This window comes from Drosophila suzukii, chromosome 2L, assembly GCF_043229965.1.
Source record: "Drosophila suzukii chromosome 2L, CBGP_Dsuzu_IsoJpt1.0, whole genome shotgun sequence".
In the NCBI taxonomy this organism is placed as follows: Eukaryota; Metazoa; Arthropoda; class Insecta; order Diptera; family Drosophilidae; genus Drosophila; species Drosophila suzukii.
The window spans coordinates 25,825,318-25,840,718 of NC_092080.1; the positions used below are offsets into that span (position 1 = coordinate 25,825,318).

The following is a 15,401-nucleotide window of genomic DNA, read 5'->3' on the forward strand; positions in this document are numbered from 1 at the left end:
GCTGGCTTGCTGCTGGTGCGGTTTGCCGCTGGTGCTGATGAAGCTGTAGGGGAGAAACCACTCGAACGCGTATTTGCCCCTTAGTCGGAAATAAAAAGTGCACAAGAAGTTAAACTGGGTAAAAAGTAGGCGGGGGTACGACCGCGGTTTATTCTCTGGAACTTCAGAAATCGAACTGACTTAGTCTAAGCTCCGCTCTGCGCTCCAAAGCGCAGCGGAGACTTCATGGCGGGAGCTAGGAACAGCGCAGGAGAGCGGGAGAGCGGGAGAGCTGGTGCAGCTGGATAGCGGGGCCAGTCCAGATTCGCCGGACAGTGGGCCTGAACATTCCGCCCCCCTTGCAATCGCTAGCGTTGCAAAAATAATAACGGGGACGGAACTTCGGCCAGCCGCCTACGCCTCAAGCCTGCGTACAGGCGCCGGAGACGATCCACCCGAACACCGTCTTCTGGGCTACCGGCAGTCCCTCGTCGACCATGTGAAAGCCCGGCTTTATCACCTTCGGGTAGACGTCTGCGCCCAGGATCAATGAGATCGTGGCTGGCCGGTGGAAAACCTCATCCGCGAGCGGTAGCTCCTTAAATTTTTGGACGACGCTCTCACTGAGCGCACGGATGGGAGTGCGGATGCGCACGTTAGGCTCGATCTTGAGGACCACCTCCAGCTTGATGGCCTCGTCGACCCTCGAACGAATCGTCGCCGTGCATATGCTCTCGTCGCCCACGTTCGTTGTCGGCAAACGCAACGCGGCGGCCAGGGATGCATCAATGGAGCTAGTCGGGGTGCACGGATCGATGAGTGCGGCGGTGTCGAACTTCTTCTCTCCGGTCTCGACGATCACCACAGCAGTCGGGAGGACATTAACGCTATGCCGCTGGAGAAGTGCGGCGAGCGACGGAGCTGGTGTCGAGGATGCTGAGCGCGGTGGAGGAGCAGGCGTTTGGCGAGTTGGCGGATCTTGCCGGCGCGAACGCTGCGGAGAAGCGGGCTGTGGCTTGGAGCGGGACTTTTGCTTGGAGCGGGACTTTTGCTTGGAGCCGGACTTTTTCCGGGAACCAAGGTCATGCATGTGCAGCAGCGTGTGATGATCCCGGTTGCACGTTCTGCACCGGTCACCGCTACGACAGCTCCCAGTGGAGTGCTCGTGTGCGAGACAGTTCGCGCAGTACTTGTTAATAAGCACTGCCCGCAGCCGCTTCTCTGCGCTCAGCTTTAGGAACCTCTGACACTTCCGAAGAGGATGGATTCCGCGGCAGACTCGGCATCGGTAGGACTGAGTACCTCGAGTACGTCTGCTATCCAGAGCCTGAGCGCTACGTGGACGGGGAGCCATTTTCCTGTTTAGAGTGTGGATAAGGAAAAAAACAAACGGCTGATTAACACTGACGTGGAAAATGGCTACGGACTAGGGTGTGTAAGAAACGCGGCTCGTTACGAGGTAGTTTTGGGCGGCTCTCTTGGAAGAAGAACCACCTTGGTCACTGGACGTTTGACAATGCCGCGTGTCGTACGAATGTCGACTACGCGGACATTACCATCGGCTCCCGGAAAAACGGAGTCTATTCTTCCGAGTCGCCACTCATTTGAGGGCAAATTGTCATCCTTAATGACGACCAGATCGCCAACACGCAGATTTTCTGTGGGGACTTGCCACTTGTTGCGCTTGTGGAGCTCCTTAAGGTACTCATCCTTCCATCGAGTGCGGAATTGTTGATGGAGAGACTTTAAGTGCTGCCACCGGTTCAGAATGGACTTGGATTCGCCCTTTACTTCAGGTTCCACTATGGATAGAAGAGGTCCACCAACAAGAAAGTGCCCTGGTGTCAACGCTAAGAGATCAGTTGGATCCTCGGACATGGGAGATAGCGGTCTGGAATTCAGACAAGCTTCGATTCTCGCTAGGAGGGTGGACAGCTCTTCAAAGGTGTACTTCCGCGTAGCGGTGGACTTGTAAAACAAGGTCTTGAAGCTCTTGACACCAGCTTCCCATAGGCCTCCCATGTGGGGTGCCCCCGGAGGAATGAATTGCCAGGTGAGCTGCTGATGACTATAGGCATCGGTCACAGACTCCTTAACGGCTTGCAGGAAGTCTCGGGAAAGCACGGTGGAGGCGCCGACGAAGGTCTTTCCATTGTCGGATTGGACTTGGCGAGGACACCCTCTTCTAGAGACGAAACGAGCGAAAGCGGCCAGAAACTTTTCAGTCGTTAAGTCGGATGTAGGCTCTAGATGGATGGCCTTTGTAGAAAAACAAACGAAAACCAACACATACCCTTTCGTAATGAGACAAGCTCTTCCGGTATAATTTTTTATGTCAAACGGGCCGGCGTAGTCCATCCCTGTGTACGTGAACGGGCGGGAAAAGGACACTCGCTCTTTCGGAAAACTTCCCATCATCTGGACTTGCAATCTCTTTTTGTGGATAACGCAGACCTTGCAGGAGTTAACCACTGCCTTCACCAAGTTCTTTATTCTCGGAACCCAGTATCTGGACCGAGTGAGACGCACCACTAACTGGTTGCCACCATGCAACGTAATGAGATGCGTGAATTTGACCAGAAGCCGCGAGAGTGCACATTCGTACGGCAGGATTATCGGATGTCGTTCATCATACCGCAAACTGTCGGAGGCCGTTACGCGGCCGCATGCCCTGATTACCCCTTTCTTATCTAGAAAGGGGTTCAGGGAGAGAATCGAACTCGCCGCGGGCACAGGACGCTTCTGACTCAAGCAGCGGTATTCTTCAGAAAAATACCTGCGCTGAGTGCAAATCGTCATGAGTTCTTCCGCGGCGGCAACGTCCTGGGCCTCTAGACGGACCCCGGAAGGCGGTGATTGTCTTCGACATCGTTGGACAAATCGATGGACATACGCGAGGACCCGCAAAGCTCTATCTAAATTGGAAAAGCGATCTAGGAAATCTTCTGACGGCACAGACGCCACATGGACTTTAACGGCACGCTTTTCGATCTCAGTCACCGGCAGGTCGGTTCCCTGGCTGGGCCACTGATCGCGTGGACGTTGCAGCCAAGTGGGTCCATGCCACCAAAGCGGGTTATCCACCAGCTCTTGAAGGGGAACTCCTCGACTAGCCAAATCAGCTGGATTATGTTCGGATTGAACGTGCGACCAATTGGCCGCCTCAGTGGACTCGGTGATCTTCGTCACCCTGTTGGCAACGAACGTAGTCCAATGGCACGCTGGTTTTGCTAACCATGCTAGCACAATCGTGGAATCGGTCCAACAGTGGAATTTTGAGGTCAGCCTCGGCATATTTGGAAGAATGGCTTCGGCCATCTCGGACAAAAGGAGAGCCCCACATAACTCCAGCCTGGGAAGGGACACCGTTTTGACTGGCGCCACACGCGTCTTGGCCGTGAGCAAGTGCACCATCGTCTTATGGCCCACTTCTACGCGCACATAGATCGCAGCACCGTATGCCTTTTGCGAGGCGTCACAGAATCCGTGATGCTCTACGCGGAACTCTGGACGGAAGGAAACCCATCTGGGTATTCTGACCTGGTCTAGGACCGAATAGCTCTGGAGAAAGCTGTTCCACCTTTGGCACAGCTCAATTGGAAGTTTATCGTCCCAGCCTAGATCCTGAAGCCAAATCTCTTGCATAAAGATTTTGGCACACACAACAAATGGAGCGAGCCAGCCGGCTGGATCAAATAGCTTGGCAATTTGGGAAAGGACTTGTCGTTTCGTGTGGGAGATTTCCGTTGCTAAATCTGGTGGGACGAAAAAGAACTCATCGGACGTCGCCTTCCATCGTACGCCGAGAGTTTTGGCTGTGCTCTCAGTGTCGATCTCGAGGAAGTCGGCTGTCAGAAGATGATCGCTTTGGATATGAGCTAATATTTCTTTGTTGTTGGAGGTCCATTTTCTCAGTGGAAACCCCGCGGAATCTAGAGCACTTTGTAGCTCGCGAACAATGGACTTAGCGTCCTCGGCGGAGTCAGCTCCCGCAAGGACATCGTCTACATACATATTATTTCGAATGACATTGCTCGCTCTTGGATGGCTGAGCTGCACGTCAGTTGCCAACTTTTGCAGGACTCGAATGGCCAGGAATGGCGCGCAATTGACTCCAAAAGTTACCGTCTGTAATTCGAAATCTCGAATGTGCCCCTCGCTGTTGCGGAATAAAATGCGTTGGAACGGGGAATGCTTCGGATCTACCCATATCTGCCGATACATTTTCTCGATATCGGCACTGTAGACGTATCGGAAATATCGCCACTTCAGGATCTGGATAGTTAGATCGGACTGTAAGACTGGGCCAGCATGAAGGATATCATTTAAGCTGACCCCATTCTCTGAAGGGCTGGAGGCATTGAAAACCACACGTAACTTAGTGGTTGTACTTTCCGGCTTGAGCACGGCATGATGCGGAAGGTAATAACTGGCAGAATTATGGGTAGGACGGACCTCTTTCATGTGATTGAGGTCGAGATACTCTTGAATCACGGAGTCGTATTTGGCTTTCAGCTGACAGTCCCTCTTCAGGCGTTGCTCGGTTCTTAGGAACTGTGACAACGCGGAGGATCTGGAGTGACCGAGGGCGGATTTTACGTTTTGAGGATCACGAAACGGAAGACTTACGACATACCTGCCGTTATCGTCTCTCGTAGTCGTTCGGAGAAAATTTTCCTCACAAGCCAAATCGGAAGATTTTGTCACTTTTACTGGCAGATCCTCCACCTCCCAAAATTTGGTGAGAAGCCTATCCAGGGACGTGTCAACTGTGTGGGAGATTCGTGTGGAAAAAACGGAAATCTGATTTTCCCTTGGAGCAGGAACGGGTCCTGTTAGGATCCACCCGAAAATGGTTTCTTGCCCGAGAAGAGAGCCACAAATATTCGGCCGGGTGCCGCTTAGGAGAATGGATGGCAGTATGTCGGCCCCGACCAGAATATCTATCTGTGCACTCTCGTAGAACTTTGGATCCGCTAGTGACAGTTCGGGAAGATCCCGTAGAAACTGTTGCGGAATCGGACAAGATGGAAGGTTTCCAGCTAATTGAGGAAGAACATAGGCCGTCGTGTTTATTTGCAAGCCAGGCCTGGTCGGAGAACGGATGGTAAACTGACAGAGCTTTTTGGATTCAGCGGATACTGTCTGGTTTAAGCCTGATACTTGGGCTCGGATTACCTGGTGAGGCAACTTAATTAGATTGAACAGCCGCTCAGAAATGAAGGTTGCCTCTGATCCTGAATCTATCAAGGCCCGAGCTTTAAAATTCGACCCCAAGTGACATATGTCAATTATGGCGGTGCCCAGCAAGACGGATCTATACCCCGTCGCGAAGTAATTTTGTACTGTCGAGTCCGTGGACCGGGAAGCGGTGGCAACTGGTGTACTTGGTCTTGATCTGGGTCTTGGGGCGGGATTCGAAGGCGATTGGGAGGAGTTGCCTCTGTGTAGTAAGGTGTGATGGCGGCCGCGGCACGTAAAGCAACTATGAGTGCTCTCACAATCACGCAGCTGGTGCCCTCGCGCGAAGCAGTTTAGACACAGCTGCTTCCTCTTTATGTATGCCGAACGCTCGTCGACCGTCATCTGGAGGAACCGTGCACATGTGCGGACAGGATGGTTTTCCTTCTTACAAAGGTCACATCCTTTTGGCTTGGGTGCTACCCTTGTCTCGTATGAATTTATTCTTCGAGGCGCTGCAGTGGGGGCGGATGTTTTTGGCAGAGATTGACTCGATCCCGACGGCCGTACGTCGTCTATGGCTTCTAAGGTCCGGTGACGCTCCGTAAGGAAGGCGTTCAGTTCCTGCCACGTCGGAATCTCTGCCTTATTGTGCAGGGACTGTTCCCACAAGGATAGCGTGAGCTTAGGAAGTTTGGAGGAGCACATGTACACTAGGAGGCAATCCCAATTTTCTGTTTCAATTCCGGACATTTCTAAAGCCGTAAGGCAACCCTGGATGGTACGTTGAAGTTCACGGATAGCTGACCCAGATTCCTGATTAACGGACTGCACATTGAAAAGTATTTTCAATTGGCTATTTACTAACAACCGCTTGTTTTCGAAACGCTCAGTTAGGTTAGCCCAAGCTGAGCGAAAGCCGTCGTTAGTAAGGGGGGAGTTTGACACTATCGTGTGTGCATCGCCGCTTGTTTTGGCATTTAGGTGGAACAATTTTTCGACTGGCGTCAGCCTTGGATTGTTTATGTAAATGGCCGTAAACAGATCCCTAAAGGTCGGCCACCGCAGATAGTCTCCGGTGAAAACCTCGGTATCGCACGGAGGCAGCCGACATCCAGAGGGAATGTAAGTCTGGGTAGGAACAGCTTGAACTTGGGGAGCCTGGGCTATCATATCCGCGATCTGAGCCCCACATCTCTCGTAAACGGAATAGCAGTAGCCGTATTTAGCCTTGAGAACTGGCAAACTATCAGCTGCACTGTCTCCGGCTTCTGCTATGCACCCGGTGCATTCATCGTATTCTGCCTTGATGCGGTCCCATAACGCGCGTATTTCTTCGCGGCGGATGTTCAGCATAGACAGAGTAGGAGGGATCGGCGAAGGAGTGTTTGCTCTGGATTCAAACTCACTCAGCCGATCTGAGACCTCAGTAAATTTGCTTAGAGCGATCTGGGAAGGTGTTAGTGCCATTTTGACGTTTGCACGGGTGACCCTTTTTCGGGGCGACGAGGTCTTGGCAGTTAGTTCGGGTGTGGGCGGATCTACGGATATGCCTGGGACTACGGCAGGTGGAATAGACAACTTGTTGTTATCACTTCCAGCGGACATTTAAAGAGAAATTACCTTTATTTGGGTCTGAATCTGTTCGCCTTTGTTTATGTCGGATAAATAGGAAACCTGGCCCACTTCTGGAACAGTGGAACGAGGTGTCGACAAAAAGTAGTGGATCGGAGAAATAGAAATTGGAAGCAAGCACCGACCTGGTTACTTTGCGGAATTAAACCCAATAATACGGATTAGGAACAGTGAGTGATGAGTTCGAATATCACCCGTTGAGAAGTAATTCTATAATACTTAACCCTTTTGGTATATGTATTATGGTTGGGATCAAGTTTGGTATATTTTTTGCTGGTATTTTTGCGTTTGGATAAATTGAGGGGGGAAAATACCAACTATGTGTATATATATAGTCCCCGGTGGAGTAATTGTAATATTTTCGCCTTTATTTAAACTTCTAAATGAAGAAAAAATACCAAAATTTGTTGGTCGGAGGATGCGATCGGTTGATTATTCAATATTGGAGTATTGCTTTAATTTGATTTAATATTTCGAGGAAAAAATACTAAAAATATACCAAAAAAATGGTGGACGGAGGATGCGATCGGTTGGTTATTTAATATTGGAGTATTGCTTTAATTTGATTTAATATTTCGAGGAAAAAATACTAAAAATATACCAAAAAATGGTGGACGGAGGATGCTATGCATGCAGTGGAGTGCTGGTATTTTTCCCGTTTAAATAAAATAAATTTTACGGAGTAAATACCAAATACCAAAAAAAATACTAAAAAAGTTTGATGGTAAATAAAACACAATGACCAAAAAATTTTCTCGTCGGTTGGTGTAATTTTTGTATTTTATTATTTTTTACCGGATGGCCGACGGAAAACTTTAATTAGTCGGAACGGGATGGTGGAGTTAAAAATTATATGTGACTGTATGTAGATATGTGTATATATGTAGATTTTTGTATGGATGTAGATATTTGTATGGATGTAGATATTTATATGGATGTAGATATGTGTATATATGTAGATATTTGTATGGATGTAGATATTTGTATGGATGTAATATATTTGTATGTATGTAATTTTCGCCGGTTTTTAAATTTGTTAAATAATTATTGCCGGCGGGGTATGTGTTGTTTTGGAAGTTTTCGATTTATTGTGTGTGGACTGTATTTGGAAAAACGAAAAAATATGTGCAAGTATTTTAGCGGCTGCGGATATACAGAGAGAAAAATCTTGAAGTTTTGGGGGCCTGAATTGGCAGAACACTAGAAATTTAATAATTCTCACTGTATGCTTGGCTTATATTTGCACAATATTTTCTCTAAGCTTGGAATTTTTTCTCGATTTTGTATATGTGTATGTAAGTATGGATGAGCGGCCAAATGCAATTAAAAAAGGAGTCGGAAAAAATTGGCAATATGGCCGCACGTAGCAAAAGGAAAATCGAAGAAAAAAATGGCGAAGTAATTTTTAATTGCCGTTGTCGGATTTAATCGGACTAGGATTTTAGACAAATCGTACAGAAAGTCAAACGAATTATTTTCGAGTGGCTGACTGCAGACCGGCAATTAATATAACGAAAAGCTTTACTTATCTTATCCGGCTCGAAGGACCAAAATGTACGCCGGGGGGCAGCGGGGTACCGTGCTGGCGCTGGTGGAATGGCGTGGGAGGCGACGGCGGGAAAACGTTCGGCGTCGGCGGGCTGGTTCGAAGGGCTTCGCTGGCTTGCTGCTGGTGCGGTTTGCCGCTGGTGCTGATGAAGCTGTAGGGGAGAAACCACTCGAACGCGTATTTGCCCCTTAGTCGGAAATAAAAAGTGCACAAGAAGTTAAACTGGGTAAAAAGTAGGCGGGGGTACGACCGCGGTTTATTCTCTGGAACTTCAGAAATCGAACTGACTTAGTCTAAGCTCCGCTCTGCGCTCCAAAGCGCAGCGGAGACTTCATGGCGGGAGCTAGGAACAGCGCAGGAGAGCGGGAGAGCGGGAGAGCTGGTGCAGCTGGATAGCGGGGCCAGTCCAGATTCGCCGGACAGTGGGCCTGAACAGTACTTTTAATTTTATCACGTTTTTGAAAAAATTTCATTACTAATGTTGGCATGTTTTTAGAACGAGAGGGTTTTGTGGGACTACCACGATCAACATTAGACATTTAAGCACCAACAAAAAATCGAAAAACTTTTAAACGCTATCTGAAAATAAATCATATGCGTTAATGAATGCATAATGTTTTATAAAAAACAAGAAAAATATTATTAAGTATACTTTTTACATTTTTTTCTTAAATATTAACTCGAGTGCGGCCTCAATGGGATTCATATATGAAACACAAATTAGCAAAATTTGTAAAAACTGTTTATAAACATGCATCCAAAGCTGGATTGTCTTAAGCAAAGACATGATATATCTAAGAAAACATCATATAAATACAATATTTTAAATTATTTATATTTTTAACAGTCAGAAATCGATTGCCGAAAGTAGTCTGATAGCCAACTTTGTACATAGCCAAGGGACAACTTGGAACATGAATTAAAATACCTAAACTAAAGATAAGTAAATTTAATTGTAGTACTTATTTAAGTAAAAGGTTCAAATTTATTTTTTCATTAGCAAGTTACAAAATATTTCTAAGAAATCATATTTTAAAATGGGTTTTTAAAAAAATTGCTCATGTTACGAATGTCTATGTTGAAGTTGATTCGGCAATAAAAGGTTGCAAAAACCAGATACTAACGTTTTGAAAACATTACCTACTTAATAGATTATTTAAGAATGTAAAACAATAAAATGATTATTACATTTTAGGATCTTAAGCACTAAAAACAAGAAAATATGTCTGCACTTCAAACAAACATTAGCAGAGCAAATGCCTGATGCCAGACGCACAGTTAAAGTGCTCTCCTCCTCGATTCTCATCCGAACGAAGGAGGTTGGCAATAAGCGCGCGGGCCATTTTCTATACGAAAAAGTGTATTTTAGTGAAGAAAAATGTCTGAATCTGCAGTTGCAACGGCCGCTTCCCCAGTGGCTGCCCCGTCAGCGCCAGTTGAGAAGAAGGTGGCCACCAAAAAGGCATCTGGATCCGCTGCCCCAAAGGTGAAAAAGGCTGCTGCCCCGCCATCGCATCCGCCAACTCAACAAATGGTGGACGCATCCATCAAGAATTTGAAGGAACGTGGCGGCTCATCGCTTTTGGCAATCAAGAAATACATCACTGCCACCTATAAATGCGATGCCCAGAAGCTTGCTCCATTCATCAAGAAATACTTGAAATCGGCCGTGGTAAATGGAAAGCTGATCCAAACAAAGGGAAAGGGGGCGTCTGGCTCATTTAAACTGTCGGCCTCCGCCAAGAAGGATCCGAAGCCGAAGCCTGCGTCTGCTGAGAAGAAGGTGAAAAGCAAGAAGGTAGCCGTCAAGAAGACCGGATCCACCGCCAAGAAAGCTGCCGCCGGAGCTGACGACAAGAAGGCCAAGGCTAAGAAGGCTGTTGCCACCAAAAAGACCGCAGAGAAGAAGAAAACCGAGAAGGCGAAGGCCAAGGATGCCAAGAAAACTGGAACCGTAAAGGCGAAGCCAGCAGCAGCGAAGGCCAAGTCGACCGCAGCGAAGGCAAAGGCGGCGAAAGCACCAAAGGCCAAGCCAGCGGCGTCTGTTAAGCCTAAAAAGGCTGTGAAGAAAGCAGCTGCTCCTGCTACTGCTAAAAAGCCGAAAGCCAAAACTACGGCGGCCAAGAAGTAAATTGTGCAAAAGTACAGTACCTGGTACCTGCTCGCAATCGCTATTTTAGATTTCGAAATCTGAAATTAGTTTAAATAAGCCCTTTTCAGGGCTACAACGTTCGTGAACAAGAGAAAGGAACTTTCAATTTAAAACTTAGTACATTTCACTTGTCCAATTATCTTGTTAGGCCGTTAGCATTTTTTTCACATAAGTGTGGCTGCATTGATTTTAGCAGCTGTACCAGAGAATCTTAAAATGCAAGTCACAGAATGTTTGTGGACTAGCATTGCAGAAATTCGTTATCAATAGATGACCATGATTTAATAACTATACTATAAAGCTCCAGAATAAGTTCTTTAGAAAAAAAAACTCAAATTGAACTTATATCACGAATTTGATTGGCAAATGGTATATTGAAAATGAAGTTCCTTTGGTAAAATGTGTTGTGGCCCTGAAAAGGGCCGTTTTGGATCTTTCTCCCCATACGCAGCAAGAGTAAATTACTTGGAGCTGGTGTACTTGGTGACAGCCTTGGTTCCCTCACTGACGGCGTGCTTGGCCAACTCTCCGGGCAGGAGCAGGCGAACAGCCGTTTGGATCTCCCGACTGGTTATGGTCGAGCGCTTGTTGTAGTGAGCCAGACGAGACGACTCTGGCAGGCAGACGCAAAAGTATAAATATGTGGCTACCCGGGGCTCGTCGAGCATTCGTTTTCAGTGTGTAAAGTGAACTAAGTGAAATACTCGTAAAGAAAAATGTCTGGTCGTGGAAAAGGTGGCAAAGTGAAGGGAAAGGCAAAGTCCCGCTCTAACCGTGCCGGTCTTCAGTTCCCAGTGGGCCGTATTCACCGTTTGCTCCGCAAGGGCAACTATGCCGAGCGAGTTGGGGCCGGCGCTCCAGTTTACCTGGCTGCTGTGATGGAATATCTGGCCGCTGAGGTTCTCGAATTGGCTGGCAATGCTGCTCGTGACAACAAGAAGACTAGGATTATTCCTCGTCATCTGCAGCTGGCCATCCGCAACGACGAGGAGTTGAACAAACTGCTCTCCGGCGTCACCATTGCCCAGGGTGGAGTGTTGCCCAACATCCAGGCTGTTCTGTTGCCCAAGAAGACCGAGAAGAAGGCTTAAACGTTTTAAATGCGGAGCCAATTACATACTTGTACATAAAAAACAAACCCAACCGTCCTTTTCAGGACGACCAAGTTTTTACCAAAGAAGTAAAGATTTTCCAATACGTATATCATACGTATTAAAACAAGAAAATACGTTGAAATATCGATTGGGAAACAGAAGTAGGTTTTGTATATGCGTTGGTCCTATAGCACTTGGTCAGATATAAGATCTGGAATATTCTAAGAAGTTCGTCGCCAAAAAGACGCATTTCCTTTAATGCTGTATCTGCAAGCGGTACAGCTTCTACAAAACACTAACCTGAACCTCCCATTTGAAATTTCATTTTGGTTTAATGCAATATGTATATGCAGTATCAACTTTCGAGTTCCCGGTCAGTAGGCCAATGAATCAAAAAATTATTTGAATTTTTTCTCCTTCGAAAATTTGAATGGTGGTCCTGAAAAGGACCGATTGCTGAATGAAGTACAAGCTGTACTAGTTTTTTAACCGCTGAAGCCGTATAGGGTGCGGCCTTGCCTCTTCAAGGCGTACACAACATCCATGGCTGTGACAGTCTTCCTCTTGGCGTGTTCGGTGTAGGTGACGGCATCGCGGATAACGTTCTCCAAGAACACCTTCAGGACGCCACGTGTTTCCTCGTAAATGAGTCCCGAGATGCGCTTTACACCGCCGCGACGAGCCAAACGGCGGATTGCTGGCTTAGTGATACCCTGAATGTTATCCCGCAGCACTTTGCGATGACGCTTGGCGCCTCCTTTTCCCAAGCCTTTTCCTCCTTTACCGCGACCAGTCATAACTCACTATTTTCTACTGTTAACACACTGCACGAAACGAAAGTCACTGAAGAACTAATTCCTTATTTTCGACGAACTCTTATTTATACCTAAAACCCCAGAAACACGAGCGAGTCCGAACGATATGTGCGTCCCGCTCTTCGCTCTCCGCTCTCTGTTCGACAAATGAGATGCCCTCTTCTTCCCTCTCTTTTCAATCCTCCTCGTTTTGCTATATATGTAAGTAGGTTGCAAATGCAGCTAACGTTTATTGTGTTTTGAAACGTGAAGTGAACGGCAGTGAACTCAAAAATGGCCCGTACCAAGCAAACCGCTCGGAAATCGACTGGTGGCAAGGCGCCACGCAAACAACTGGCTACTAAGGCCGCTCGCAAGAGCGCCCCAGCCACCGGAGGCGTGAAGAAGCCCCATCGGTATCGCCCTGGAACGGTTGCCCTGCGTGAGATCCGTCGATACCAGAAGAGTACCGAGCTCCTGATCCGCAAGCTGCCTTTCCAGCGTCTGGTGCGTGAAATCGCTCAGGACTTCAAGACTGACCTGCGATTCCAGAGCTCGGCGGTGATGGCTCTGCAGGAAGCTAGCGAGGCCTATCTGGTTGGCCTCTTTGAAGATACCAACTTGTGCGCCATTCATGCCAAGCGTGTCACCATCATGCCCAAAGACATCCAGTTGGCCCGTCGCATTCGCGGCGAGCGTGCTTAAGTGGCTGCCAATGCGCTAACATACTTTGTACAAATCGGTCCTTTTCAGGACCACAAATTTCAATTTTTATCTGCAGGCTTCAACCTTAAAATAAAGAAATTAACTTTTCGTCCCGTTCCTTCGTAAGTGAAATTATTAATTGTTTGTAACTTTTAGTGATTTGATAAAATTAATAAATAGTCGGAACTCGTCGTTCGATTAGGATTGGGTGGGGTTTTTAATGTGATGGAGCTGCTATGCGGCAAGGATGGTCAAGACTTTCAAGCATCAGACAAAAACTAAACAAAAATTAGCTAGGCTAATGAATCTATTTGCTTAATAAAACAAAAACAGAATAAAAAATAAATTTTTTACATTGTCTTTTTAATGCTAAGTGCAACCTCCACGATATTTATATATATGGGTCACAAAATAAACTGTTAATAGGTATATATATTCCAGAAATTATATATCGTATTTTGTAATATCAGATTTATTTAATAGAATAGATTCAATTTGACTGTTGTACTTTTAATTTTATCACGTTTTTGAAAAAATTTCATTACTAATGTCGGCATGTTTTTAGAACGAGAGGGTTTTGTGGGACTACCACGATCAACATTAGACATTTAAGCACCAACAAAAAATCGAAAAACTTTTAAACGCTATCTGAAAATAAATCATATGCGTTAATGAATGCATAATGTTTTATAAAAAACAAGAAAAATATTATTAAGTATACTTTTTACATTTTTTTCTTAAATATTAACTCGAGTGCGGCCTCAATAGGATTCATATATGAAACACAAATTAGCAAAATTTGTAAAAACTGTTTATAAACATGCATCCAAAGCTGGATTGTCTTAAGCAAAGACATGATATATCTAAGAAAACATCATATAAATACAATATTTTAAATTATTTATATTTTTAACAGTCAGAAATCGATTGCCGAAAGTAGTCTGATAGCCAACTTTGTACATAGCCAAGGGACAACTTGGAACATGAATTAAAATACCTAAACTAAAGATAAGTAAATTTAATTGTAGTACTTATTTAAGTAAAAGGTTCAAATTTATTTTTTCATTAGCAAGTTACAAAATATTTCTAAGAAATCATATTTTAAAATGGGTTTTTAAAAAAATTGCTCATGTTACGAATGTCTATGTTGAAGTAGATTCGGCAATAAAAGGTTGCAAAAACCAGATACTAACGTTTTGAAAACATTACCTACTTAATAGATTATTTAAGAATGTAAAACAATAAAATGATTATTACATTTTAGGATCTTAAGCACTAAAAACAAGAAAATATGTCTGCACTTCAAACAAACATTAGCAGAGCAAATGCCTGATGCCAGACGCACAGTTAAAGTGCTCTCCTCCTCGATTCTCATCCGAACGAAGGAGGTTGGCAATAAGCGCGCGGGCCATTTTCTATACGAAAAAGTGTATTTTAGTGAAGAAAAATGTCTGAATCTGCAGTTGCAACGGCCGCTTCCCCAGTGGCTGGCCCGTCAGCGCCAGTTGAGAAGAAGGTGGCCACCAAAAAGGCATCTGGATCCGCTGCCCCAAAGGTGAAAAAGGCTGCTGCCCCGCCAACTCAACAAATGGTGGACGCATCCATCAAGAATTTGAAGGAACGTGGCGGCTCATCGCTTTTGGCAATCAAGAAATACATCACTGCCACCTATAAATGCGATGCCCAGAAGCTTGCTCCATTCATCAAGAAATACTTGAAATCGGCCGTGGTAAATGGAAAGCTGATCCAAACAAAGGGAAAGGGGGCGTCTGGCTCATTTAAACTGTCGGCCTCCGCCAAGAAGGATCCGAAGCCGAAGCCTGCGTCTGCTGAGAAGAAGGTGAAAAGCAAGAAGGTAGCCGTCAAGAAGACCGGATCCACCGCCAAGAAAGCTGCCGCCGGAGCTGACGACAAGAAGCCCAAGGCTAAGAAGGCTGTTGCCACCAAAAAGACCGCAGAGAAGAAGAAAACCGAGAAGGCGAAGGCCAAGGATGTCAAGAAAACTGGAACCGTAAAGGCGAAGCCAGCAGCAGCGAAGGCCAAGTCGACCGCAGCGAAGGCAAAGGCGGCGAAAGCACCAAAGGCCAAGCCAGCGGCGTCTGTTAAGCCTAAAAAGGCTGTGAAGAAAGCAGCTGCTCCTGCTACTGCTAAAAAGCCGAAAGCCAAAACTACGGCGGCCAAGAAGTAAATTGTGCAAAAGTACAGTACCTGGTACCTGCTCGCAATCGCTATTTTAGATTTCGAAATCTGAAATTAGTTTAAATAAGCCCTTTTCAGGGCTACAACGTTCGTGAACAAGAGAAAGGAACTTT

At 46.2% G+C, this 15,401-nt stretch overlaps 5 protein-coding genes across 5 annotated transcripts; 4 read left to right on the forward strand and 1 right to left on the reverse strand.

Moving 5' to 3' along the window:
• Nucleotides 1–9,722: 9,722 nt before the first annotated feature.
• Nucleotides 9,723–10,550, forward strand: LOC139352234 (histone H1-like). Its single transcript, XM_070994314.1, has one exon. It carries the CDS (start codon nucleotides 9,723–9,725, stop codon nucleotides 10,473–10,475), a length of 753 nt encoding a protein of 250 aa, XP_070850415.1. The 3' UTR covers nucleotides 10,476–10,550.
• Nucleotides 10,551–11,212: 662 nt separating this feature from the next.
• Nucleotides 11,213–11,620, forward strand: LOC139352391 (histone H2A). The gene has a single exon (XM_070994496.1). It carries the CDS (start codon nucleotides 11,213–11,215, stop codon nucleotides 11,585–11,587), a length of 375 nt encoding a protein of 124 aa, XP_070850597.1. The 3' UTR covers nucleotides 11,588–11,620.
• Nucleotides 11,621–12,075: 455 nt separating this feature from the next.
• LOC139352392 (histone H4-like) lies at nucleotides 12,076–12,387 on the reverse strand. Its single transcript, XM_070994497.1, has one exon. It carries the CDS (start codon nucleotides 12,385–12,387, stop codon nucleotides 12,076–12,078), a length of 312 nt encoding a protein of 103 aa, XP_070850598.1.
• A 291-nt stretch (nucleotides 12,388–12,678) lies between these two features.
• LOC139352393 (histone H3) lies at nucleotides 12,679–13,090 on the forward strand. The gene has a single exon (XM_070994498.1). It carries the CDS (start codon nucleotides 12,679–12,681, stop codon nucleotides 13,087–13,089), a length of 411 nt encoding a protein of 136 aa, XP_070850599.1. The 3' UTR covers nucleotide 13,090.
• A 1,446-nt stretch (nucleotides 13,091–14,536) lies between these two features.
• Nucleotides 14,537–15,352, forward strand: LOC139352235 (histone H1-like). Its single transcript, XM_070994315.1, has one exon. It carries the CDS (start codon nucleotides 14,537–14,539, stop codon nucleotides 15,275–15,277), a length of 741 nt encoding a protein of 246 aa, XP_070850416.1. The 3' UTR covers nucleotides 15,278–15,352.
• The last annotated feature ends 49 nt before the right edge of the window (nucleotides 15,353–15,401 follow it).